The sequence below is a fragment of the Pseudophryne corroboree genome, chromosome 5 (genome assembly GCF_028390025.1).
Source record: "Pseudophryne corroboree isolate aPseCor3 chromosome 5, aPseCor3.hap2, whole genome shotgun sequence".
Lineage (NCBI taxonomy): Eukaryota > Metazoa > Chordata > Amphibia > Anura > Myobatrachidae > Pseudophryne > Pseudophryne corroboree.
Window position 1 is genome coordinate 19258419 of NC_086448.1, and position 26071 is coordinate 19284489.

Sequence of the window (26071 nt, forward strand, 5' to 3'; positions counted from 1 at the left end):
AATTAGGAGGTACAGAGAGTGACGGGGTAAAAGGGACAGTGAGGGGGTAACAGGGAGAGTGAGGGGTACCTTTTTGGCTCCCATCAGTGCAGCTTTCTGGAGCTTCCTGTAACAGTATTTGGCATACGTGCTGATGGCCACCCCTGAAATAAGAAAGAAGAAAAGAGTGAGGACTGAAGTAATAACATTTCCTGTATAGTCCTGGCAGGGCGCAGTCCTTCCATTAGATAAAGCATATTAGACATAAGGATGACAGCTTCCAAGCACAAGTGACATAAGGTATTAAATTCAAAGTAACTAAGTTCTTCATCGTATACCAGTGTTTCATCTATCACACTGAGAAGGACAGCATTGTCTCTCACATCTGGTCCTCTTGGACTGATAACATTTTTCCATATCTACTGACAGGCACGTTGCCTATCTCCTAGCTGGAGTATAGGGGTACTAGTAAGTGACTAATGCAGGCTCCGCCCACATTGCATATCCCGGGCTGAAGTACAGAGATTGTCATCACTGACTAATGCAAGGACCGGTGTGAATTTTGACAAGGATTTTCAATTTAGCTTTAGTCTTAGTCACTTGCTTAAAATTGTAGTTGGTTTAAAGTCACATTTTAGTATTATTATTTTTTTTTTTGCTGAACATTGAGTCAATATTTAGTCAGTGGATCTCAGTTTTCATTTTAGTCTAATTTTAGTCAATGTTTTAGTCATACCTTTTGCAGTTTAATGATTCTGTAATGGATTTTTGCTGAAGAACATTTCTTTAAAGTTCCCTTGAAGTTACCATACCTTTAATTATGTATTTAGTAATTTAGGCTTAGAGGGCTGAGAGTGTGTCACATACTGAGTCTGATTTACCATGGTGCTCCCATATATCATTAGTAATTTAGGCTTAGAGGGCTGAGTGTGTGTCACAAACTGAGTCTGACTTTCCATGGTGCTCACATATATCATTAGTAATGTAGGCTTAGAGGGCTGAGAGTGTCACATACTGAGTCTGACTTTCCATGGTGCTCACATATATCATTAGTAATGTAGGCTTAGAGGGCTGAGAGTGTGTCACATACTGAGTCTGACTTTCCATGGTGCTCACATATATCATTAGTAATGTAGGCTTAGAGGGGTGAGAGTGTGTCACATACTGAGTCTGACTTACCATGGTGCTCCCATATATCATTAGTAATTTAGGTTTAGTAGGCTGAGAATGAGTTACATACAGAGTCTGACTTACCATGGTGCTCCCATATATCATTAGTAATTTAGGCTTAGTAGGCTGAGAATGAGTTACATTCCCGTATATCATATACAAATGAATGCCTTTGTTAGAACAAACAAGTGCAATATACAATCCTATATCCTTCACAGCAAGTCATATTTATGTTCTGCAAATATCTAGAACACACAATTGTTCTTTCAAAATGTAAAACCTACTTCCAGTGTTAATTTTCACAAGGATTTTACATTTAGTTTCAGTAAACGTACATTTCTTTTTGCTTTGTTTTTGTTAAAATTTACTCGGTGGAATCTCAGTTTAATTTTAGTCTAATTTTAGTCCTGAAATAAACTGTAGTTTTCGTCAACACAATTAACACTGGCAGGGACCACCCACATTAGTACATATGTTACCAAACTACACAAAAAGAAACAGGTAAATGAAACAAAGTAGTAAGACTAGGTACAGGTATGAGTAGACAGACAGCACAGAGCAGGAGGTGCTGACGGGTGCATTGCAGTAGCACAGGTAACGGATTACGGGGGTCATTCCGAGTTGTTCGCTCGTTATTTTTTTTCGCTACGGAGCGATTAGTCGCAAACTGCGCATGCGCAATGTTCGCAGTGCGCCTGCGCCAAGTAAATTAGCACAAAAGTTTGGTATTTTACTCACGGCGTTACGAGGTTTTTTCATCGTTCTGGTGATCGTAGTGTGATTGACAGGAAATGGGTGTTTCTGGGCGGAAACTGGCCGTTTTCTGGGAGTGTGCGGAAAAACGCAGGCGTGTCAGGGAAAAACGCAGGAGTGTCTAGCCGAACGCTGGGCGTGTTTGTGACGTCAAACCAGGAACTAAACTGACTGAACTGATCGCAGTGTAGGAGTAGGTCTCGAGCTACTCAGAAACTGCTAAGAAATTTCTATTCGCAATTCTGCTAATCTTTCGTTCGCAATTCTGCTAAGCGAAGATTCACTCCCAGAGGGCGGCGGCCTAGCGTGTGCAATGCTGCTAAAAGCAGCTAACGAGCGAACAACTCGGAATCACCCCCTACATGTATGAATGCTGCTGATGGACCCTAACATCAGGCTTCCCGACTGTATGTGCATGGCTGTGATAGACCGTTACTGTATGTTCTCTGCCTGGGATTGCTGCAACAACAGGAAACTAAAGGTAAAACCCAGAGGCCCTGGGGAGAGAGGTGCAGCTAGTCCTTCAGCCACTCCAGGCTCTGCTGCCTACAGGTGCACCAAGGCAAGATCAGAGGGAACAGGTCACACTCAGCCAAGAGGTCGCATCCTACACACCAAGGCGCTGGGAATAAACATTAGAAAGGGAGAAAAGACGGTAACACCAGACACTGAAGGCAGTAACGTTCTGCAAACACCACGGAACACAACCAGTCTTGTATATCTATATGGGATGCAGTCAGACACTTACAAAATGTAAGCATGCTGCAGGTGTCAGAGATTGTACATTGCCACATGAAGATCGGGTTCAGCTGCAGTTAGGCTCAGGCTAAACTGGCCGATTTCCGATGGCGTTAAGACACTATCGTCGATGGGTTACAATTCCGTATAGATTCCCAGAGGTGAGGACTGCGCTAGCTAGCAGGCACATGCGTGGTCTGATGAACACACGTGTGCAGCCGGGGTCCGAACCAGTAAGTGACTGCAACAGTGATCACTTCCTTACACGTGGCACGGACTGGCTGCTATCCGCACCCTTATCCCTGCATGTGATTCATAAGAAATTCAGGCCATCCTTCGGGGCTCATTTATCAACGAGTGATAAAACTCTGCATATGATAAATGGTGGTCCAGCCAATCAGCTCCTGTCATGTGTTGACAGTTGTGAGCGGATTGGCTGGAGCACCATTTATCATACGCAACAACTTTTATCATTCACAACAAGTTTTATCATTCGTTGATGAATTGGCCCCTTAATTTCTTAGAACTATCGGGACCAATGCCTGATATATAATAGATAAGCCCGAGGGACGGGGGAAGGGGGGGGGGGGGGGAGGGGGAGGGGGGGGTTGTTTTTTTACGTTTGAAGCTTTGAAAGAATGATTTACACTATTTCCATCAGCATTATACATACGGACTGTAGTAAGTTGTCTTTGGATTATATTGCTGAAGGAGCCATATTACAGGGTGGACCAGCTCCTAGTCTCTGCTGTCTCCAGGACAGCATGGTTGCACAGAGGTTAGTATTGTTGTCTGACAATGCTGGGTGCTTGTGTTTATTCCTGTCAGGTCAGTATTAGTAGGTCACGTGGTCGCCATGTACAGTAGGTGTATGCATGTGCAGATCAGCCATTCCTGTACACAGATGTGTAAATGGTGACATTATAGCGCAGACAGTGATAACCCTGTAACACGTGCGTTCCTCCAGTGTCACAGTGTCTGCAGGGTGTATCTATCCTGAACAATGAGAGATTGCGGGGCTGCTGTTATTTGTATTCCTTTATGTAGCTGAGAAGAAATAAATGTGCTATCACACACTATAATGACACACACAGTACATACCTGACTCTCTGCACAGTGTAAGACATTCTACAGGTTACATTACAGGGTAACACGTGATATATGTACATTAATGTTGGTAGCAGTAGATTATAAGATGCGGGGCAGGAGAGCGCTTTATAAATGACATGATGCCACTTCCCATCCGGCGGCAGATGGAGTACACACAAGCTCTGTGTAATACAAAGCCAGGGTAAAGGACTGCTCTGTATTACAGAGGATTAGCGCACACTCAGGCCATTATCTGTCTGTGACAATAACAAGCGGATTTATGCTCCGCAGAGGGATAAATAACAAGGGGGGTTACTGACACACTTCCCGGATACAGACGCACATCTCCGACAACACATATATTGTCAGTAGAGTTCTATTAAAGCCGCATTGCGGGAACACAACACATTGTAATTTACTAACAATGTTACAGATAAATGCCACAAAATGATGACTAATGTCAGAGGACGACACAAAAACACAAATACGTCATAGGAAAGGGTCATGTTCCCAGATGTCCTGCCCTGCAGATCCAGCAAGCCAGAGCAGCGAGTGATAAGGGGTAATGGGACTACACCCAGCACACAGACGTCACACTGGTTCCCTGTCTGTCCCAGCAACGTGGCTCTGGTCACCGACCACAGCAATGGGGAGATGGACTTTCTGCACGTAGTGGTGTCTGCCCAGCAACGTGGCTCTGGTCACCGACCACGGCAATGGGGAGATGGACTTTCTGCACGTAGTGGTGTCTGTCCCAGCAACGTGGCTCTGCTCACCGACCACAGCAATGGGGAGATGGACTTTCTGCACGTAGTGGTGTCTGTCCCAGCAACGTGGCTCTGCTCACCGACCACAGCAATGGGGAGATGGACTTTCTGCACGTAGTGGTGTCTGTCCCAGCAACGTGGCTCTGCTTACCGACCACAGCAATGGGGAGATGGACTTTCTGCACGTAGTGTTGTCTGTCCCAGCAACGTGGCTCTGCTCACCGACCACAGCAATGGGGAGATGGACTTTCTGCACGTAGTGGTGTCTGTCCCAGCAACGTGGCTCTGCTCACCGACCACAGCAATGGGGAGATGGACTTTCTGCACGTAGTGGTGTCTGTCCCAGCAACGTGGCTCTGCTTACCGACCACAGCAATGGGGGAGATGGACTTTCTGCACGTAGTGGTGTCTGTCCCAGCAACGTGGCTCTGCTCACCGACCACAGCAATGGGGAGATGGACTTTCTGCACGTAGTGGTGTCTGTCCCAGCAACGTGGCTTCTGCACGTAGTGGTGTCTGTCCCAGCAACGTGGCTCTGCTCACCGACCACAGCAATGGGGAGATGGACTTTCTGCACGTAGTGGTGTCTGTCCCAGCAACGTGGCTCTGCTCACCGACCACAGCAATGGGGAGATGGACTTTCTGCACGTAGTGGTGTCTGTCCCAGCAACGTGGCTCTGCTCACCGACCACAGCAATGGGGAGATGGACTTTATATTATGTGGCCTATCACAAAGGTCTCCTCTGTTCGTAGCACTGACTATCAGTACTAATAGACAGGATTATCCTCGCTGCAGCCGTGTCTCTGACGCGGTCATATAAATAGGGCCTTAGCGCTCACTGTGAATGCTGCACATGGCAAAGATAGGAGTTTGGGGCTGCAGCACGTGGTGATTTTAATGGTCATTGGGAGTAAATCCAGGTGACACTGCGGTACATACACAATAAGGGGTTAAGAAGTCTGAGTTCTAAGAAAAGAGGAAATCCAATAAGAAGCACTAGGAGTGTAGGGGATGTAGTTAAGTGACCGGCCCCCACTGCCCCCCCCCCACGGCATTCTGGGGGGCGCAGTGGGGGCCGGTTGGTATTCTGGGGGGCGCAGTGTGGGCCGGTTGGTATTCTGGGGGGCGCAGTGGGGGCCGGTTGGTATTCTGGGGGGGCGCAGTGGGGGCCGGTTGGTATTCTGGGGGGGGCGCAGTGGGGGCCGGTTGGTATTCTGGGAGGCGCAGTGGGGGCCGGTTGGTATTCTGGGGGGGCGCAGTGGGGGCCGGTTGGTATTCTGGGAGGCGCAGTGGGGGCCGGTTGGTATACTGACTGTCGGGATCCCTAGCGCCGGTAAGGCATACCCAACCCCGCTGTAGGGTCTGTAAAACGGGCTCTATGGGAGCTCTGCAATTACGGACACATCAGTGGGAGCAGCTACGTCAGCCCCTGTCACAGCAGCAGGGATCAGGGAGAGGTCCTGGACGTTCTCATGTGCCGCATTTACTGCTGATGCGTCCGCAGTAGCAGGCTGCACAGTCACACGCCAACAGCTTGTGCGATTGTTGCTACTTGCATGATATGAGTATCGGATACGCAAAATAAACAGGACAGGGGGCTCAGCAAGTACTTCCCGGCAATAATACTTCCCCACATTGGGCAGTGCTCAGTGACTCCAGCCACAGACTATGCAGAGATAGGCAGTGGTGCTGAGAGAGGGGGGGAGGGTACAAATTACCCAGGCCCAGTTCTGATGGGGGGGGGCCCAGGTCCCCCTTACCTGGTAGCAGCAGCTGCAGCTCTTCTCCTCAGCCCAGCACACACTGCTGTGTACTGGGCTGCAGTGTGGCCATGGAGGTGCTTGAAATACTATTGTTTCCAGTATTTTTTTCTAAGGGTACATGACCACACCCCCTGTGATTAGACCACGCCCCTTGAAAAGTACCTGGGCCCAGCCCGGCTCTCGACTGCCCTGGGGATAGGTCCCCCTCCACCTACTGAATGAATCAGTACAATGTTCTAAGCTACCGTCCGTTTCCCACCACAGCCTAGCGACAGTATTCCAGTGATGAACAACAGGCGGCCTGGAGCCTTCACTAGCAGCCTCCAGCTCCTTCCTACTCTGTGGTCACAACTTATAAAGCCTGTGTAGCAACTCACCGATGGAAAAGGGATGCAACCCATGCCTGAGATTGGCAGAGGCGCGGAGTGGTGTTCACTAGGGACCCCCGCAAGGAGGTTTGGACTTCGCTGCAGGTACAGAGGCTGTTATGCACTGGAGTAGACAACCAACTGGGTCAGCAGACAGTGTCAGAGATGGTTGGTAGGAACCAAGAATGGAGCACAAACACAGGAACCGGGGACAGAGCACGGGAGTCAGGGATCAGGAACGTAACATCACAGGCAGCACACAGACTATATAATAATATATATAATCCAATAACTGCAAATACATTGTGGGTGCGAGTCAGCGCGGCAACATCCACACTGCAGATGCTGCGCTTTGCGGCAGCCGGAACGTGCACAAAGCTGCTCGCAGCCCCAATATTGTGTCAATTCAGAGCGGGCCGCAGGGGTGCGAGATGCGATGCCGTTCCTGGAATTTTAGTTTGCACCCTTCTCGATTAATTGGGTTGACCCTTAAGAATAATGTGCAGCCCCTTTAAAGGTTAGAAGCCCGCCCACTGCGGCCCCCGAACTGGATGAAGCAATCCATAAACAGCGAGAGGACGCTGAAGAGCGGCTCTGTGAACCCATCGATTGTCCTCGTTTATCACCTCACATAGAGAAACCTGCAGCTTGTACAGACTGCAGTCCTCTGCGGCACCACAACAGCATGAGTGACCGTCAGACCCCTGAGCGACACCTCTGTATGGTCAGGGGCGGCTGGTGCAGAGTCAGTCACAGGGGGTCATGTTTATATACAATACACATGTTCTAAGCTCTACTTATAGAGCCAGAAATTCCTGCTGCTACTTGTAGTCCATGAAATGTATAATACATAACGTAGATTGCTCAGAATGTTTGTGTATTGCATGCATACGTGTATTCAGCTTTTACAAATGTTCTCATTTTTACCTTAAACAGTTTTTCATTTCTGCTACAAAAGAACCAGATCCCATTCCCCCCCCCCCCCCCCCCCCCCCCCCCCCATTGTTATGTAAGTAGCTCAGTGCGGAGCAGGGAGTCACTGAATAATAGCATCGCTACAATATGAGTATCATCACTTTTCATGTTCCTCAGCTGTCGCTATCAGCACCTTCTGTCCCTCCTCATCTGTCATTCTCACCATCCTCCATCAGCTTCTGAGGACTGAGGTTCTGCCGGGAACGAGACGCATCCACGCTTTCATATCTCAGCATAAAACCGATTCCTTTTCCATGCTGCAGAATATGGAGGTGCCTGAGGCAGGTGAGATGGTGTCAGATCAGGGACACGTCCGGCAGAGTCACACAGATCTATTGTAGTCCTTACTGTGCCGCAGTGAAATGATCCACTAGTGCTAACATCCTCCCTCTGGGCCACGGAGATTTGCAGCAATAGCAGAAAAATAATCATCTTTCTATTTGTGAACAGTCTTCAACTCTTCCTTCCGTGTAAGCGGAGACAGAGACGGACAACCACCAATGTTACCGGACAGGTCATGTCTGACAGACCACAGATTGATTAGGATTATTTTATTATTTGCATTCTTCTCTTCTTCTTATACTTTATTAATATGGCGTCGCAGCGCCTGACATAAACCGTATGGACCGAAAAAAGAAGAAAGACTTACAGTATGAAATATTGCAGGACAGTACACGGCTGGTCAGCACTGCTGCGTAAGAAGTCATAATACCCAAATCAAAAGCACATGGGGAGAGCCCTGCTCACAAGAGCTTACAATCTAAACACACTACTTAAAGACAGAATGTTGTCATTAGGTCCACATTAACAATCTCAACATTTCTAGGGTGAAAATCAATAGCAGACGTAGAAATACACCCTGCCGGATCAGTGTGCCAACAGCCGCACTTTACAGCAGCCCAAACTCTCCCATAGAGGAGTTGGCGCTTCTGTGCGGATTCAGGATTAGGCTGGGCGAGGGGGGTGAGATGCAGTGCCGCTGCACGCTTAACTGCCGAGGCAACAGCAATTCGTACCCTTCGCCCGCAATGGAATTCCTACCCCAATGTTGTCAGGCAGCATACTGACATTCTTAACATGTCTACATGCAATATATCAACATTAGGGTTAGGCTACAGGGAGGCTTAGGCACTAGGGGGGAGGTTAGGGTTAGGCACTAGGGGGGAGGTTAGGGTTAGGCACTAGGGGGGAGGTTAGGCACTAGGGGAGAGGTTAGGGTTAGGCACTAGGGGGAGGTTAGGGTTAGGCACTAGGGGGGAGGTTAGGGTTAGGCACTAGGGGGGAGGTTAGGGTTAGGCACTAGGGGGGAGGTTAGGGTTAGGCACTGGGGGGAGGTTAGGGGTAGGCACTAGGGGGGAGGTTAGGGTTAGGCACTAGGGGGGAGGTTAGGGGTAGGCACTAGGGGGGTTGTTAGGGGTAGGCACTAGGGGGGGTGGTTAGGCACTAGGGGGGAGGTTAGGGTTAGGCACTAGGGGGGAGGTTAGGGTTAGGCACTAGGGGGAGGCTAGGGTTAGGCACTAGGGGGGAGGTTAGGCACTAGGGGGGAGGTTAGGCACTAGGGGGGAGGTTAGGGTTAGGCACTAGGGGGTAGGTTAGGGGTAGGCACTAGGGGGGAGGTTAGGGTTAGGCACTAGGGGGGAGGTTAGGGTTAGGCACTAGGGGGGAGGTTAGGGTTAGGCACTAGGGGGGAGGTTAGGGTTAGGCACTAGGGGGGAGGTTAGGGTTAGGCACTAGGGGGGAGGTTAGGGGTAAGCACTAGGGGGTAGGATAGGGGTAAGCACTAGGGGGTAGGATAGGGTAGGCACTAGGAGGAGGTTAGGGTTAGGCACTAGGGAGGAGGTTAGGGTTAGGCACTAGGGGGGAGGATAGGGTTAGGCACTAGGGGGGAGGATAGGGTTAGGCACTAGGGGGGAGGATAGGGTTAGGCACTAGGGGGGAGGATAGGGGTAGGCACTAGGGGGGAGGTTAGGGGTAGGTACTAGGGGAGAGGTTAGGGGTAGGCACTAGGGGAGAGGTTAGGGTTAGGCACTAGGGGAGAGGTTAGGGTTAGGCGCACTAGGGGAGAGGTTAGGGTTAGGCGCACTAGGGGGGAGGTTAGGGTTAGGCACTAGGGAGGAGGTTAGGCACTAGGGAGGAGGTTAGGGTTAGGCACTAGGGAGGAGGTTAGGGTTAGGCACTAGGGGGGAGGTTAGGGGTAGGCACTAGGGGGGAGGTTAGGGTTAGGCACTAGGGGGGAGGTTAGGGTTAGGCACTAGGGGGTAGGATAGGGGTAAGCACTAGGGGGTAGGCACTAGGGGGAAGGTTAGGGTTAGGCACTAGGAGGAGGTTAGGCACTAGGAGGAGGTTAGGCACTAGGGGGTAGGATAGGGGTAAGCACTAGGGGGTAGGCACTAGGGGGAAGGTTAGGGTTAGGCACTAGGAGGAGGTTAGGGTTAGGCACTAGGGAGGTTAGGCACTAGGAGGAGGTTAGGGTTAGGCACTAGGGAGGTTAGGCACTAGGGGGGAGGTTAGGGTTAGGCACTAGGGGGTAGGATAGGGGTAAGCACTAGGGGGTAGGCACTAGGGGGAAGGTTAGGGTTAGGCACTAGGGAGGTTAGGCACTAGGGGGGAGGTTAGGGTTAGGGACTAGGGGGGAGGTTAGGGTTAGGCACTAGGGGGGAGGTTAGGGGTAAGCACTAGGGGGTAGGATAGGGGTAAGCACTAGGGGGTAGGATAGGGTAGGCACTAGGAGGAGGTTAGGGTTAGGCACTAGGGAGGAGGTTAGGGTTAGGCACTAGGGGGGAGGATAGGGTTAGGCACTAGGGGGGAGGATAGGGTTAGGCACTAGGGGGGAGGATAGGGGTAGGCACTAGGGGGGAGGTTAGGGGTAGGTACTAGGGGAGAGGTTAGGGGTAGGCACTAGGGGAGAGGTTAGGGTTAGGCACTAGGGGAGAGGTTAGGGTTAGGCGCACTAGGGGGGAGGTTAGGGTTAGGCACTAGGGAGGAGGTTAGGGTTAGGCACTAGGGAGGAGGTTAGGGTTAGGCACTAGGGAGGAGGTTAGGGTTAGGCACTAGGGAGGAGGTTAGGGTTAGGCACTAGGGGGGAGGTTAGGGTTAGGCACTAGGGGGGAGGTTAGGCACTAGGGGGGAGGTTAGGGTTAGGCACTAGGGGGGAGGTTAGGGTTAGGCACTAGGGGGGAGGTTAGGGTTAGGCACAAGGGGGGAGGTTAGGGGTAGGCACTAGGGGGGAGGTTAGGCACTAGGGGGGAGGTTAGGGTTAGGCACTAGGGGGAAGGTTAGGGTTAGGCACTAGGAGGAGGTTAGGGTTAGGCACTAGGGAGGTTAGGCACTAGGAGGAGGTTAGGGTTAGGCACTAGGGAGGTTAGGCACTAGGGAGGAGGTTCGGGTTAGGCACTAGGGGGGAGGATAGGGTTAGGCACTAGGGAGGTTAGGCACTAGGGGGGAGGTTAGGGTTAGGCACTAGGGGGGAGGTTAGGGTTAGGCACAGGGGGGGAGGTTAGGGGTAGGCACAGGGGGGGAGGTTAGGGGTAGGCACAGGGGGGAGGTTAGGGGTAGGCACAGGGGGGAGGTTAGGGGTAGGCACAGGGAGGGAGGTTAGGGGTAGGCACGGGGGGGGAGGTTAGGGGTAGGCACAGGGGGGGAGGTTAGGGGTAGGCACAGGGGGGGAGGTTAGGGGTAGGCACAGGGGGGAGGTTAGGGGTAGGCACAGGGGGGGGAGGTTAGGGGTAGGCACAGGGGGGAGGTTAGGGGTAGGCACAGGGGGGGGGGGGTTAGGGGTAGGCACAGGGGGGGAGGTTAGGGGTAGGCACAGGGGGGGAGGTTAGGGGTAGGCACAGGGGGGGAGGTTAGGGGTAGGCACAGGGGGGAGGTTAGGGCTATGCACAGGGGGGGGAGGTTAGGGTTAGGCACTAGGTCTAGGAGGTAAGTTAGGGTTAGGCACTAGAAGGGAGGTTAGGGTTAGGCACTAGAAGGGAGGTTAGGGTTAGGCACTAGAAGGGAGGTTAGGGTTAGACACAAGGGGGAGGGTTTGGGTTAGACTATGGGGTGTTAGGTTAGGCTATGGGGGCGTAGGTTAGGGCTAGGCACTATGAGGAGGGTTAGGCTATGGGGGTAGTTTAGGGTTAGGCTATGGGGGGTAAGGTTAGGCTAATGGAGGTGGGTAGATTAAGGTTAGGCACTAGAGAGAGGTTAGGGTTAGGCCATGGGAAAGGGGGGGTAGATAAGTTTAGGTACTGGGGGAGATTAGTGTTAGGTTATGGGGGAAGGTTAGGGCTAGGCTATGGCGGGGAAGTTAGGACTAGGCTATGGGGGTAGGTTAGAATTAGACACTAGGGGGAGGTTAGGGTTAGTCTATAGGGGGAGGTAGGTTAGGTTTAGGCATTAGTGGTAAATTAGTATTAGGCTACGGGAGGAGAGATTAGGAACTATGGTGATGGGTAGGGTTAGGTACTAGGAGGGAGGATAGGAGACTACTATAAGGTGTACGTTACGGTTAGGCACGAGGGGGATAGGTTTGGGTTAGGTAATAGGGGGAGTAAAAATACGCTGGGGTAGATTAGGGTTAGACTATGGTGGGTAGGTTAAGGCTAGACACTAGGGGAAGGTTAGGGTTATTATGTACACAGTCATATGTTACAGGAAGCAGTGTGACACATACACATATTATATCCATCGTCATAATGTTACAGGAAGCAGTGCGACATATACACATTATATCCATCGTCATGATGTTACAGGAAGCAGTGCGACACATACACATATTATATCCATCGTCATATGTAACAGGAAGCAATGCGACACATACACATACTATATCCATCGTCATATGTTACAGGAAGCAGTGTGACACATACACATTATATCCATCGTCATGTTACAGGAAGCAATGCGACACATACACATATTACAACCATCGTCATGATGTTAAAGGAAGCAGTGAGACACATACACATACTATATCCATCGTCATATGTTACAGGAAGCAGTGCGACACATACATATATTATATCCATCGTCATATGCTACAGGAAGTAGTGTGACACATACACATATTATATCCATCGTCATGATGTTACAGGAAGCAGTGCGACACATACACATTATATCCATCGTCATGTTACAGGAAGCAGTGCGACACATACACATATTATATCCATCGTCATATGTAACAGGAAGCAATGCGACACATACACATACTATATCCATCGTCATATGTTACAGGAAGCAGTGTGACACATACACATTATATCCATCGTCATATGTTACAGGAAGCAGTGTGACACATACACATTATATCCATCGTCATGATTTTACAGGAAGCAGTGCGACACATACACATATTATATCCATCGTCATGATGTTACAGGAAGCAGTGTGACACATACACATTATATCTATCGTCATATGTTACAGGAAGCAGTGCGACACATACACATATTACATCCATCGTCATGATGTTACAGGAAGCAGTGCGACACATACACACATTATATCCATTGTCATATGTTACAGGAAGCAGTGTGACACATACACATATTATATCCATCGTCATGATGTTACAGGAAGCAGTGCGACACATACACATATTATATCCATCGTCATATGTTACAGAAAGCAGTGCGACACACACAGTGGGGATTGAAAGTTTGGGCACGCCAGGCAAAAATTCACTTTAATGTGCAAAAGAAGCCAAGGAAAGAAGGAAAAATCTCCAAAAGGCATCAAATTACAGATTAGACATTCTTATAACATGTCAAAAAAAGTTTGATTATATTTCCATCAATTACACTTTCAAGCAAACAGAAAACAAAAAATGGCGTCTTCAAAAGTTTGGCCACCCTGCAGAGTTAATACCTTGTACTGCCCCCTTTGGCAAGTATCACAGCTTGTAAACGCTTTTTGTAGCCAGCCAAGAGTCTTTCAATTCTTGTTTGAGGTATCTTCGCCCATTCTTCCTTACAAAAGTCTTCCAGTTCTTTGAGATTCCTGGGCTGTCTGTGACGCACTGCTCTTTTAAGGTCTATCCATAGATTTTCAATTATGTTGAGATCAGGAGATTGTGAAGGCCATGGCAAAACCTTCAGTTTACGCCTCTTGATGTAATCCACCGTGGATTTTGAGGTGTGTTTAGGATCATTATCCATCTGTAGAAGCCAGCCTCTCTTTAACTTCAGCTTTTTCACAGATGGCATCAAGTTAGCGTCCAAAATTTGCTGGAATCTTATTGAATCCATTTTTCCTTCTACTCGTGAAATGTTCCCTGTGCCACTGGCTGCAATACAACCCCAAAGCATGATTGATCCACCCCCATGCTTAACAGTTGGACAGAGGTTCTTTTCATTAAATTCTGTGCCCTTCCTTCTCCAAACGCATACCCTCCAACATGACCCACCCCACTAGGTACAAAAGGCTCTGTTTCTGGACTTCCCTCTTAATTTATTATTGCCATCACCTGTGAAGAAACAGCTTTCTTATCATTTAACTAGTTCAACACAGGTGATGGAAATCATAAATTAAGAGGGAAATCCAGGAACAGAGCATTTTGTACCTAGTGGGGCGGGTCATGTTGGAGGGTCTGCAAACGTACCTTTGCTCATTCCGGCCAAAAGTTAAATTTTAACCTCATCGGTCCACAGAACTTTAAATGCATCAGGCTTGTCTATATATTCATTTGCAAACTTCAAACGCTGATTTTTGTGGTGAGGACGTAGAAGACGTTTTCTTCTAAAGACTCTACCAGGAAGACCATATTTGTACAAGTATCTCTATATAGTGGAATAGTGTACCACAACTCCAGTGTCTGCCAGATCTTCCTGGAGGGATCTTGCAGTCAAACGTGGATTTTGACTTGCTTTTCTCACAATCCTGTGAGCTGTTCTGTCTGATATTTTTCTTGGTCTTCCAGATCTTGCTTTAACTTTCACTGTTCCTGATGACTGCCATTTCTTAATTACATTCCGAACCTAGGATATGGGCATCTGATAACGCTTTGCTATTTTCTTATAGCCTTCTCCTGCTTTGTGAGCGTCAACTATTCTCAGTTTCAGTGTTCTACACAACTGCTTAGAGGAACCCATGGTGCTGATTGTTGGAGCAAGGTCAGATGAGTCTGGGCTTTTAAAACCTTTGAGATTGACATCACCTGGTCTTTCCAGACGATGATTGAGAACAATCCATGACACTGCCAGGTCTCAGCTGTCCAAAGGGGGCAGTACAAGGTATTAACTCTGTAGGGTGCCCAATCTTTTGCAGACGCCATATTTTGATTTCTGTTCTTTTGAAAGTGTAAATGATGGAAATAAAATCAAACTTTTTTTTGACATGTTATAAGAATGTCTAATCTGTAATTTGATGCCTTTTGGAGATTTTTCCATTTTACCTTGGCTTCTTTTTGCACATTAAAATGAATTTTTGCCTGGGGTGCCCAAACTTTCAATCCCCACTGTACACATATTATATCCATCGTCATGATGCTACAGGAAGCAGTGCGACACATACACATTATATCCATCGTCATATGTTACAGGAAGCAGTGCGACACATACACATATTACATCCATCGTCATGATGTTACAGGAAGCAGTGCGACACATACACACATTATATCCATCGTCATAATGTTACAGGAAGCAGTGACACATACACATATTATATCCATCGTCATGATGTTATAGGAAGCAGTGCGACACATACACATATTATATCCATCGTCATGTTACAGGAAGCAGTGTGACACATACACATATTATATCCATCGTCATGATGTTACAGGAAGCAGTGCGACACATACACATATTATACCCATTGTCATATGTTACAGGCAGGTAGTGCGACACATACACATATTACATCCATCGTCATGATGTTACAGGAAGCAGTGCGACACATACACATATTATATCCATCGTCATATGTTACAGGAAGCAGTGCGACACATACACATATTACATCCATCGCCATATTGTTACAGGAAGCAGTGCGACACATACACACATTATATCCATCGTCATATGTTACAGGAAGCAGTGACACATACACATATTATATCCATCGTCATGATGTTACAGGAAGCAGTGCGACAACATACACATGTTATATCCATTGTCATATGTTACAGAAAGCAGCGCGACACATACACATATTATATCCAAGGTCATATGTTACAGGAAGCAGTGTGACACATACACATATTATATCCATCGTCATGATGTTACAGGAAGCAGTGCGACACATATCCATCGTCATGATGTCACAGGAAGCAGTGCGACACATACACATATTATATCCATCATCATATGTTACAGGAAGCAGTGTGACACATACACATATTATATCCATCGTCATGATGTTACAGGAAGCAGTGCGACACAAACATATATCCATCGTCATAGGTTACAGGAAGCAGTGCGACACATACACATTATATCCATCGTCATGATGTTGCAGGAAGCAGTGCGACACATACACATATTATATCCATCGTCATATGTTACAGGAAGCAGTGTGACACATACACATATTATATCCATCGTCATGATGTTATAGGAATCAGTGTGACACATACACATATTATATCCATCGTCATGATGTTACAAGAAGCAGTGCGACACATACACATATTATACCCATTGTCATATGTTACAGGCAGGAAGTGCGACACATACACATATTATATCCAAGGTCATATGTTACAGGAAGCAGTGCGACACATACACACATTATATCCATCGTCATGATGTTACAGGAAGCAGTGCGACATATACACATTATATCCATCGTCATGATTTTACAGGAAGCAGTGCGACACATACACATATTATATCCAAGGTCATATGTTACAGGAAGCAGTGCGACACATACACACATTATATCCATCGTCACGATGTTACAGGAAGCAGTGCTGGTGAGATACTTGTCAAGTGGAACGTGACCCGTCAACAGCTCCTCTTTCACATTCTCCCGCAACTGGGGCTGCGAGGAAAAGGCTAAAAATTCCGAGCCCACCCGCTGGCGGTGATGCAGGGCAGTCTGGAGCGAGTGCTGACATCTGGTCCGGACTGAAGGACCTGCCAACGATTACTGACATGTCGTCTACTGTCACTGCATATGATTCTCTCACCATTGAAAGAATGGTGGAGGATTATACGAGTGACCGCATCCAAGTAGGCACGTCAGACAGTCCATACGTATACTGGCAGGAAAAAGAGGCAATTTGGAGGCCCTTGCACAAACTGGCTTTATTTTGCCTAAGTTGCCCCCCCTCCAGTGTGTACTCCGAAAGAGTGTTTAGTGCAGCAGCTCACCTTGTCAGCAATCGGCGTACGAGGTTACTTCCAGAAAATGTGGAGAAGATGATGTTCATCAAAATGAATTATAATCAATTCCTCTGTGGAGACATTCACCAGCAAATGCCTCCAGAAAGTACACAGGGACCTGAGATGGTGGATTCCAGTGGGGACGAATTAATACTCTGTGAGGAGGGGGATGTACACAGTGAAAGGGGTGAGGAATCGGAGGATGAGGAGGAGGTGGACATCTTGCCTCTGTAGAGCCAGTTTGTGCAAGGAGAGATTGATTGCTTCTTTTTTGGTGGGGGCCAAAACCAACCAGTCATTTCAGTCACAGTCGTGTGGCAGACCCTGTCGCTGAAATGATGGGTTTGTTAAAGTGTGCATGTCCTGTTTATACAACATAAGGGTGGGTGGGAGGGCCCAAGGACAATTCCATCTTGCACCTCTTTTTTCTTTCATTTTTCTTTGCATCATGTGCTGTTTGGGGACTATTTTTTGTAGTGCCATCCTGTCTGACACTGCAGTGCCACTCCTAAATGGGCCAGGTGTTTGTGCCGGCCACTTGGGTCGCTTAGCTTAGCCATCCAGCGACCTTGGTGCACCTCTTTTTTTTCTTTGCATCATGTGCTGTTTGGGGACTATTTTTTGTAGTGCCATCCTGTCTGACACTGCAGTGCCACTCCTAGATGGGCCAGGTGTTTGTGTCGGCCACTTGGGTCGCTTAGCTTAGCCATCCAGCGACCTTGGTGCAAATTTTAGGACTAAAAATAATATTGTGAGGTGTGAGGTGTTCAGAATAGACTGGAAATGAGTAGAAATTATGGTTATTGAGGTTAATAATACTACGGGATCAAAATGACCCCCAAATTCTATGATTTAAGCTGTTTTTGAGGGGTTTTTGTAAAAAAACACCCAAATCCAAAACACACTCGAATCAGACAAAAAAAATTCAGGAAGGTTTTGCCAAAACGCGTCCGAATCCGAAACACGGCCGCAGAACCGAATCCAAAACCAAAACACAAAACCCGAAAAATGTCCGGTGCACATCACTAGTTGGTACATGTGGAAAGAAGAAACCACCTTCGGTAGAAATTGTTGACGAGTTTCCAACTCTGCTCTATCTTCATGGAAGATCAAATAAGGTCTCTTGTGAGACCAGGCCGCTAACTGAGACACTCGTCTTGCGTATGCCAAGGCCAACCTGACGACCACTTCCCAAGTGATGAATGTCAACTCCACCTTCTGTAAAGGTTCAAATCAATGTGAGTGAAGGAACTGCAACACCACGTTAAGATCCCATGGTGCCACTGGGGCACAAATGGAGGTTGGATGTGCAACACGCCCTTCACGACAGTCTGAATTTCTGGAAGGGAGTCCAATTTATTCTGAAAGAAACCCGAAAAGGCAGATTATAACTGAGCACAAGGTTAGGCCCGCTTCCACACCGGCTTGTAGAAAATGAAGAAAACGTCCTAGCTGAAAAGTCTGCCGTAGGAGTCTACTTGGATTCACACCAAGAAATTTATTTTCTCCAACTACGGTAGTAATGTTTAGACGTTACCCCTTTTTCCAGCCCAAATAAGCGTGGAGAACAAATACCGTGGGAATACCCTTTCGGACTAGGATTTTGCGGTCAACCGCCATGTCGTCAAACATAGCCACGGTAAGTCCTAATACACGCACGGCTCCTGCCGCAACAGGTCCCCGCACAAAGGAACAAACCAGGAATCTCCTATGAGTAATTCCTGAGATCTGGATACCAAGCTCTCCTTGGCCAGTCTGAGACCATGAGGCTCGCTCGAATTTCCTTTTTATGATCCCAGAACTTTTGGAACGAGAGAAAACGTATGGAATACATATACCGACTGAAAACACCCGTGGTGTCACCAGTGCATTCACTGTTCCTGTTTAAGGTCCCTTGACCTGGAATTCTGAAGCTTCTTGTTGAGACGAGATGCCATCATTCCTACTTAAGGAAATCCCACCGACATGTCACTTCTCCGAAGATTACTTGGAGGAGGTTTCCCCTCTCCTGGATGGAGATCATGTCTGCTGAGGAAGTCTGCTTCCCAGTTGTCCACTCCTGGAACGTCATCGCCGACAGAGCGATTGCATGTTTTTCCGCCCAGCGGAAAATCCTTGAGGTTTCTGCCATTGCCGTTCTGCTTTTCGTTTATAGAAAACCGTTGCAAACGGCCCTTAACTCTAGACCGTTTATGTGGTGACAAGTTTTCTAACTTAACCATCTTCCTTGGAAGTTTTCCCCCCTGTGTGACTGCCCCCCCCCCGCCTCGGAGGCTTGCATTCGTGGTCGCTAGGATCCAGTCCTGGATCTCGAACCTGCGCCCCTCTAGGAGGTGAGAACTGCGCAGCCACCAAAGGAGTGAGATTCTGGACTTGGAAGACAGGATTATCCTCCGGTGTATGTGTAGGGGAACCGGACTCCTTGTCCAACAGGTCCCACTGGAAACATCCTGGCATGAAACCTGCCAAACAGAGTGGCCTCATAGGCCGCAACCATCTTTTCCAGCAACCGAATGTATTGATGAATTGACACTCTTGCTGGTCTCGGAATTTGTTTGACCAGACTCTGGCTCTCCAGAGCCTCTTCCACTGGAAGAAAAAACTCTCAGTAGGTCTAGTATTATTCCCAAAACTGACAACCGCGTCGATGGGACCATCAGTGAATCTGGCCAGTTCAGGAGCCAACCCTGTTGTTGAAGAACTGCCAGGGAGAGTGCAACGTTTTGCACCAACTGGTTTCTTGATCTCGCCGTTATCAGGAGACCGTCCCAGCACGGGATAAATGTGACTCTGTACTAGAGAAGGAGAACCATCACTACCGCCATCACCGTGGTGGAATTGGCTTGAACAGCAAAGCTCAGGTAAATCTAATGCGGAGGAAAATGTAAGTTGACTTCCTGTATCCTTTTTTCCAGATTGGAGATTACTGCCCTGAGAGATTCCATCTTGGATTTGAATTTCTTTAAGTAGAAATTGAGTGATTTCAGATTTAGGATTGGTCTGACTGAGCCATCTGGCTTCGGGACCACAAAGAGGCCTTAATAAAAGCCTTCTCCCTGTAGTGACAGGGGAAACCAGGCCAATGACCTGATCCTGACACAACTCCTGTGTTGCGTCGAATACTACCTCCCCGTCCGGAGGAGAATCGGTTTATTTGAATAATTGGTGAGAGAAAACGTCTGGAAACTCCAGTATGTGCCCTTGGGACACTATTCGTAAAACCCTCGGGTCCAGGTCCGTTCCAGGATTGACTGAAGAGTTTTAGACGTGGCCCCACCGGTGTGGGCTCCCGCAAGAGAATCCCAGCGTCATGCGGTGGATGTGGCAGAACAGAGGATGATGTCTGCTCCTGTGATCCTGAAGAGGTTGCGGACCTCTTCCCTTTTCTCCTTCCTCTACCTGCAAAAAAAATAAGAATTTACTTACCGATAATTCTATTTCTCGTAGTCCGTAGTGGATGCTGGGAACTCCGTAAGGACCATGGGGAACAGCGGCTCCGCAGGAGACTGGGCACAAAAGTAAAAGCTTTAGGACTACCTGGTGTGCACTGGCTCCTCCCCCTATGACCCTCCTCCAAGCCTCAGTTAGGATACTGTGCCCGGACGAGCGTACACAATAAGGAAGGATTTTGAATCCCGGGTAAGACTCATACCAGCCGGTGTACCTGTACAACCTGTGATCTGAACCCAGTTAACAGCATGATAACAGAGGAGCCTCTGAAAAGATGGCTCACAACAATAATAACCCGATTTTTGTAACAATAACTATGTACAAGTATTGCAGACAATCCACACTTGGGATGGGCGCCCATCATCCACTACGGACTACGAGAAATAGAATTATCGGTAAGTAAATTCTTATGTTCTCTGACGTCCTAGTGGATGCTGGGAACTCCGTAAGGACCATGGGGATTATACCAAAGCTCCCAAACGGGCGGGAGAGTGCGGATGACTCTGCAGCACCGAATGAGAGAACTCCAGGTCCTCCTCAGCCAGGGTATCAAATTTGTAGAATTTAGCAAACGTGTTTGCCCCTGACCAAGTAGCTGCTCGGCAAAGTTGTAAAGCCGAGACCCCTCGGGCAGCCGCCCAAGATGAGCCCACCTTCCTTGTGGAATGGGCTTTTACAGATTTTGGCTGTGGCAGGCCTGCCACAGAATGTGCAAGCTGAATTGTACTACAAATCCAACGAGCAATAGTCTGCTTAGAAGCAGGAGCACCAAGCTTGTTGGGTGCATACAGGATAAACAGCGAGTCAGATTTTCTGACTCCAGCCGTCCTGGAAATATATATTTTCAGGGCCCTGACTACGTCCAGCAACTTGGAGTCCTCCAAGTCCCTAGTAGCCACAGGTACCACAATAGGCTGGTTCAAGTGAAACGCTGAAACCACCTTAGGGAGAAATTGAGGACGAGTCCTCAATTCTGCCCTGTCCGTATGAAAAATTAGGTAAGGGCTTTTATAGGATAAAGCCGCCAATTCTGAGACACGCCTGGCTGAAGCCAGGGCTAACAGCATTACCACTTTCCATGTGAGATATTTTAAGTCCACCGTGGTGAGTGGTTCAAACCAATGTGATTTTAGGAACCCCAAAACTACATTGAGATCCCAAGGTGCCACTGAAGGCACAAAAGGAGGCTGTATATGCAGTACCCCCTTGACAAACGTCTGAACTTCAGGTACTGAAGCCAGTTCTTTCTGGAAGAAAATCGACAGGGCCGAAATTTGAACCTTAATGGACCCTAATTTTAGGCCCATAGACAGTCCTGTTTGCAGGAAATGCAGGAAACGACCCAGTTGAAATTCCTCTGTAGGGGCCTTCCTGGCCTCACACCACGCAACATATTTACGCCAAATACGGTGATAATGTTGCACGGTTACATCCTTCCTGGCTTTGATCAGGGTAGGGATGACTTCATCCGGAATGCCTTTTTCCTTCAGGATCCGGCGTTCAACCGCCATGCCGTCAAACGCAGCCGCGGTAAGTCTTGGAACAGACAGGGTCCCTGCTGGAGCAGGTCCTTTCTTAGAGGTAGAGGCCACGGGTCCTCCGTGAGCATCTCTTGAAGTTCCGGGTACCAAGTCCTTCTTGGCCAATCCGGAGCCACGAGTATAGTCCTTACTCCTCTCCTTCTTATGATTCTCAGTACCTTGGGTATGAGAGGCAGAGGAGGGAACACATACACTGACTGGTACACCTACGGTGTTACCAGAGCGTCCACAGCTATTGCCTGAGGGTCCCTTGACCTGGCGCAATATCTGTCTAGTTTTTTGTTGAGGCGGGACGCCATCATGTCCACCTTTGGTTTTTCCCAACGGTTCACAATCATGTGGAAGACTTCTGGGTGAAGTCCCCACTCCCCCGGGTGGAGGTCGTGTCTGCTGAGGAAGTCTGCTTCCCAGTTGTCCACTCCCGGAATGAACACTGCTGACAGTGCTATCACATGATTTTCCGCCCAGCGAAGAATCCTTGCAACTTCTGCCATTGCCCTCCTGCTTCTTGTGCCGCCCTGTCCGTTTACGTGGGCGACTGCCGTGATGTTGTCCGACTGGATCAACACCGGCTGACCCTGAAGCAGAGGCCTTGCTTGACTTAGGGCATTGTAAATGGCCCTTAGTTCCCGGATATTTATGTGAAATGACGTTTCCATGCTTGACCACAAGCCCTGGAAATTTCTTCCCTGTGTGACTGCTCCCCAGCCTCTCAGGCTGGCATCCGTGGTCACCAGGACCCAGTCCTGAATGCCGAATCTGCGGCCCTCTAGAAGATGAGCACTCTGCAACCACCACAGGAGAGACACCCTTGTCCTTGGAGACAGGGTTATCCGCTGATGCATCTGAAGATGCGATCCGGACCATTTGTCCAGCAGATCCCACTGAAAAGTTCTTGCGTGGAATCTGCCGAATGGAATCGCTTCGTAAGAAGCCACCATTTTTCCCAGGACCCTTGTGCATTGATGCACTGACACTTGGCCTGGTTTTAGGAGGTTCCTGACTAGCTCGGATAACTCCCTGGCTTTCTCCTCCGGGAGAAACACCTTTTTCTGGACTGTGTCCAGAATCATCCCTAGGAACAGCAGACGTGTCGTCGGAATCAGCTGCGATTTTGGAATATTTAGAATCCACCCGTGCTGTCGTAGTACTACTTGAGATAGTGCTACTCCGACCTCTAACTGTTCCCTGGACCTTGCCCTTATCAGGAGATCGTCCAAGTAATGGATAATTAAGACGCCTTTTCTTCGAAGAAGAATCATCATTTTCGGCCATTACCTTGGTAAAGACCCGGGGTGCCGTGGACAATCCAAACGGCAGCGTCTGAAACTGATAGTGACAGTTCTGTACCACAAACCTGAGGTACCCTTGGTGAGAAGGGCAAATTGGGACATGGAGGTAAGCATCCTTGATGTCCAGAGACACCATATAGTCCCCTTCTTCCAGGTTCGCTATCACTGCTCTGAGTGACTCCATCTTGAATTTGAACCTTTGTATGTAAGTGTTCAAGGATTTCAGATTTAAAATAGGTCTCACCGAGCCGTCCGGCTTCGGTACCACAAACAGCGTGGAATAATACCCCTTTCCCTGTTGTAGGAGGGGTACCTTGATTATCACCTGCTGGGAATACAGCTTGTGAATGGCTTCCAATACCGCCTCCCTGTCGGAGGGAGACGTTGGTAAAGCAGACTTCAGGAACCGGCGAGGGGGAGACGTCTCAAATTCCAATTTGTACCCCTGAGATACTACCTGCAGGATCCAGGGGTCCACTTGCGAGTGAGCCCACTGCGCGCTGAAATTCTTGAGACGACCCCCCACCGTACCTGAGTCCGCTTGTAAGGCCCCAGCGTCATGCTGAGGACTTGGCAGAAGCGGGGGAGGGCTTCTGTTCCTGGGAAGAGGCTGCCTGCTGCAGTCTTTTTCCCCTTCCTCTGCCCCGGGGCAGAAATGAGTGGCCTTTTGCCCGCTTGCCCTTATGGGGACGAAAGGACTGAGCCTGAAATGACGGTGTCTTTTTCTGCTGAGAGGTGACCTGGGGTAAAAAGGTGGATTTCCCAGCCGTTGCCGTGGCCACCAGGTCCGATAGACCGACCCCAAATAACTCCTCCCCTTTATACGGCAATACTTCCATATGCCGTTTGGAATCCACATCACCTGACCACTGTCGCGTCCATAACCCTCTTCTGGCAGAAATGGACAGCGCACTTACTCTTGATGCCAGAGTGCAAATATCCCTCTGTGCATCTCGCATATATAGAAATGCATCCTTTAAATGCTCTATAGTCAATAATATACTGTCCCTGTCCAGGGTATCAATATTTTCAGTCAGGGAATCCGACCAAGCCACCCCAGCACTGCACATCCAGGCTGAGGCGATTGCTGGTCGCAGTATAACACCAGTATGTGTGTATATACTTTTTAGGATATTTTCCAGCTTCCTATCAGCTAGCTCCTTGAGGGCGGCCGTATCAGGAGACGGTAACGCCACTTGTTTTGATAAGCGTGTGAGCGCCTTATCTACCCTAGGGGGTGTTTCCCAACGCGCCCTAACCTCTGGCGGGAAAGGGTATAATGCCAATATTTTTTAGAAATTAGCAGTTTTTTATCGGGGGAAACCCACGCTTCATCACACACCTCATTTAATTCATCTGATTCAGGAAAAACTACGGGTAGTTTTTTCACACCCCACATAATACCCTTTTTTGTGGTACTTGTAGTATCAGAAATGTTCAAAACCTCCTTCATTGCCGTGATCATGTAACGTGTGGCCCTACTGGAAATCACGTTTGTTTCCTCACCGTCGACACTGGAGTCAGTGTCCGTGTCTGTGTCGACCATCTGAGGTAACGGGCGCTTTAGAGCCCCTGACGGTGTTTGAGACGCCTGGACAGGTACTAACTGATTTGCCGGCTGTCTCATGTCGTCAACAGTCTTTTGTAAAGTGCTGACGCTATCACGTAATTCCTTCCATAAGACCATCCAGTCAGGTGTCAACTCCCTAGGGGGTGACATCACTATTACAGGCAATTGCTCCGCCTCCATACCATTTTCCTCCTCATACATGTCGACACAAATGTACCGACACACAGCACACACACAGGGAATGCTCTGATAGAGGACAGGACCCCACTAGCCCTTTGGGGAGACAGAGGGAGAGTTTGCCAGCACACACCAGAGCGCTATATATATATACAGGGATAACCTTATATAAGTGTTTTTCCCTTATATAGCTGCTGTATTGATTAATCTGCCAAATTAGTGCCCCCCCTCTCTTGTTTTACCCTGTTTCTGTAGTGCAGGACTGCAGGGGAGAGTCAGGGAGACGTCCTTCCAGCGGAGCTGTGAGGGAAAATGGCGCTTGTGTGCTGAGATAGGCTCCGCCCCCTTCTCGGCGGCCTTTCTCCCGCTTTTTTAAGGAAAACTGGCAGGGGTTAAATGCATCCATATAGCCCAGGAGCTATATGTGATGTATTTTTCGCCATCTAAGGTGTTTTTATTGCGTCTCAGGGCGCCCCCCCCCAGCGCCCTGCACCCTCAGTGACCGGAGTGTGAAGTGTGCTGAGAGCAATGGCGCACAGCTGCGGTGCTGTGCGCTACCTTATTGAAGACAGGACGTCTTCTGCCGCCGATTTCCCGGACCTCTTCTTCTGGCTCTGTAAGGGGGCCGGCGGTGCGGCTCTGGGACCCATCCATGGCTGGGCCTGTGATCGTCCCTGTGGAGCTAATGTCCAGTGGCCTAAGAAGCCCAATCCACTCTGCACGCAGGTGAGTTCGCTTCTTCTCCCCTTAGTCCCTCGGTGCAGTGAACCTGTTGCCAGCAGGACTCACTGAAAATAAAAAACCTATACTTAAACTTTTTCACTAAGCAGCTCAGGAGAGCCACCTAGTGTGCACCCTTCTCGTTCGGGCACAAAAATCTAACTGAGGCTTGGAGGAGGGTCATAGGGGGAGGAGCCAGTGCACACCAGGTAGTCCTAAAGCTTTTACTTTTGTGCCCAGTCTCCTGCGGAGCCGCTATTCCCCATGGTCCTTACGGAGTTCCCAGCATCCACTAGGACGTCAGAGAAAAGGGGAATCTGTATCAATTGGTCCTCAATGACTGCATCCGACAATGATGCGTCATTATCCGTTGTGAGGGTACATAGGGCAAGAAGGTAGGCTTA

The 26071-nt window shown here is 48.7% G+C and overlaps 1 protein-coding gene across 4 annotated transcripts in view; it reads right to left on the bottom strand.

Moving 5' to 3' along the window:
- ARHGAP39 (Rho GTPase activating protein 39) overlaps positions 1-26071 on the bottom strand; it is a 549832-nt gene that overhangs the window by 253644 nt on the left and 270117 nt on the right. For all 4 annotated transcript variants that reach the window (XM_063921120.1, XM_063921121.1, XM_063921119.1 and 1 more), the window contains exon 5: positions 70-143. In XM_063921120.1, the coding sequence (XP_063777190.1) occupies positions 70-143 (74 nt within the window). The remainder of the gene's footprint in view (positions 1-69; positions 144-26071) is intronic.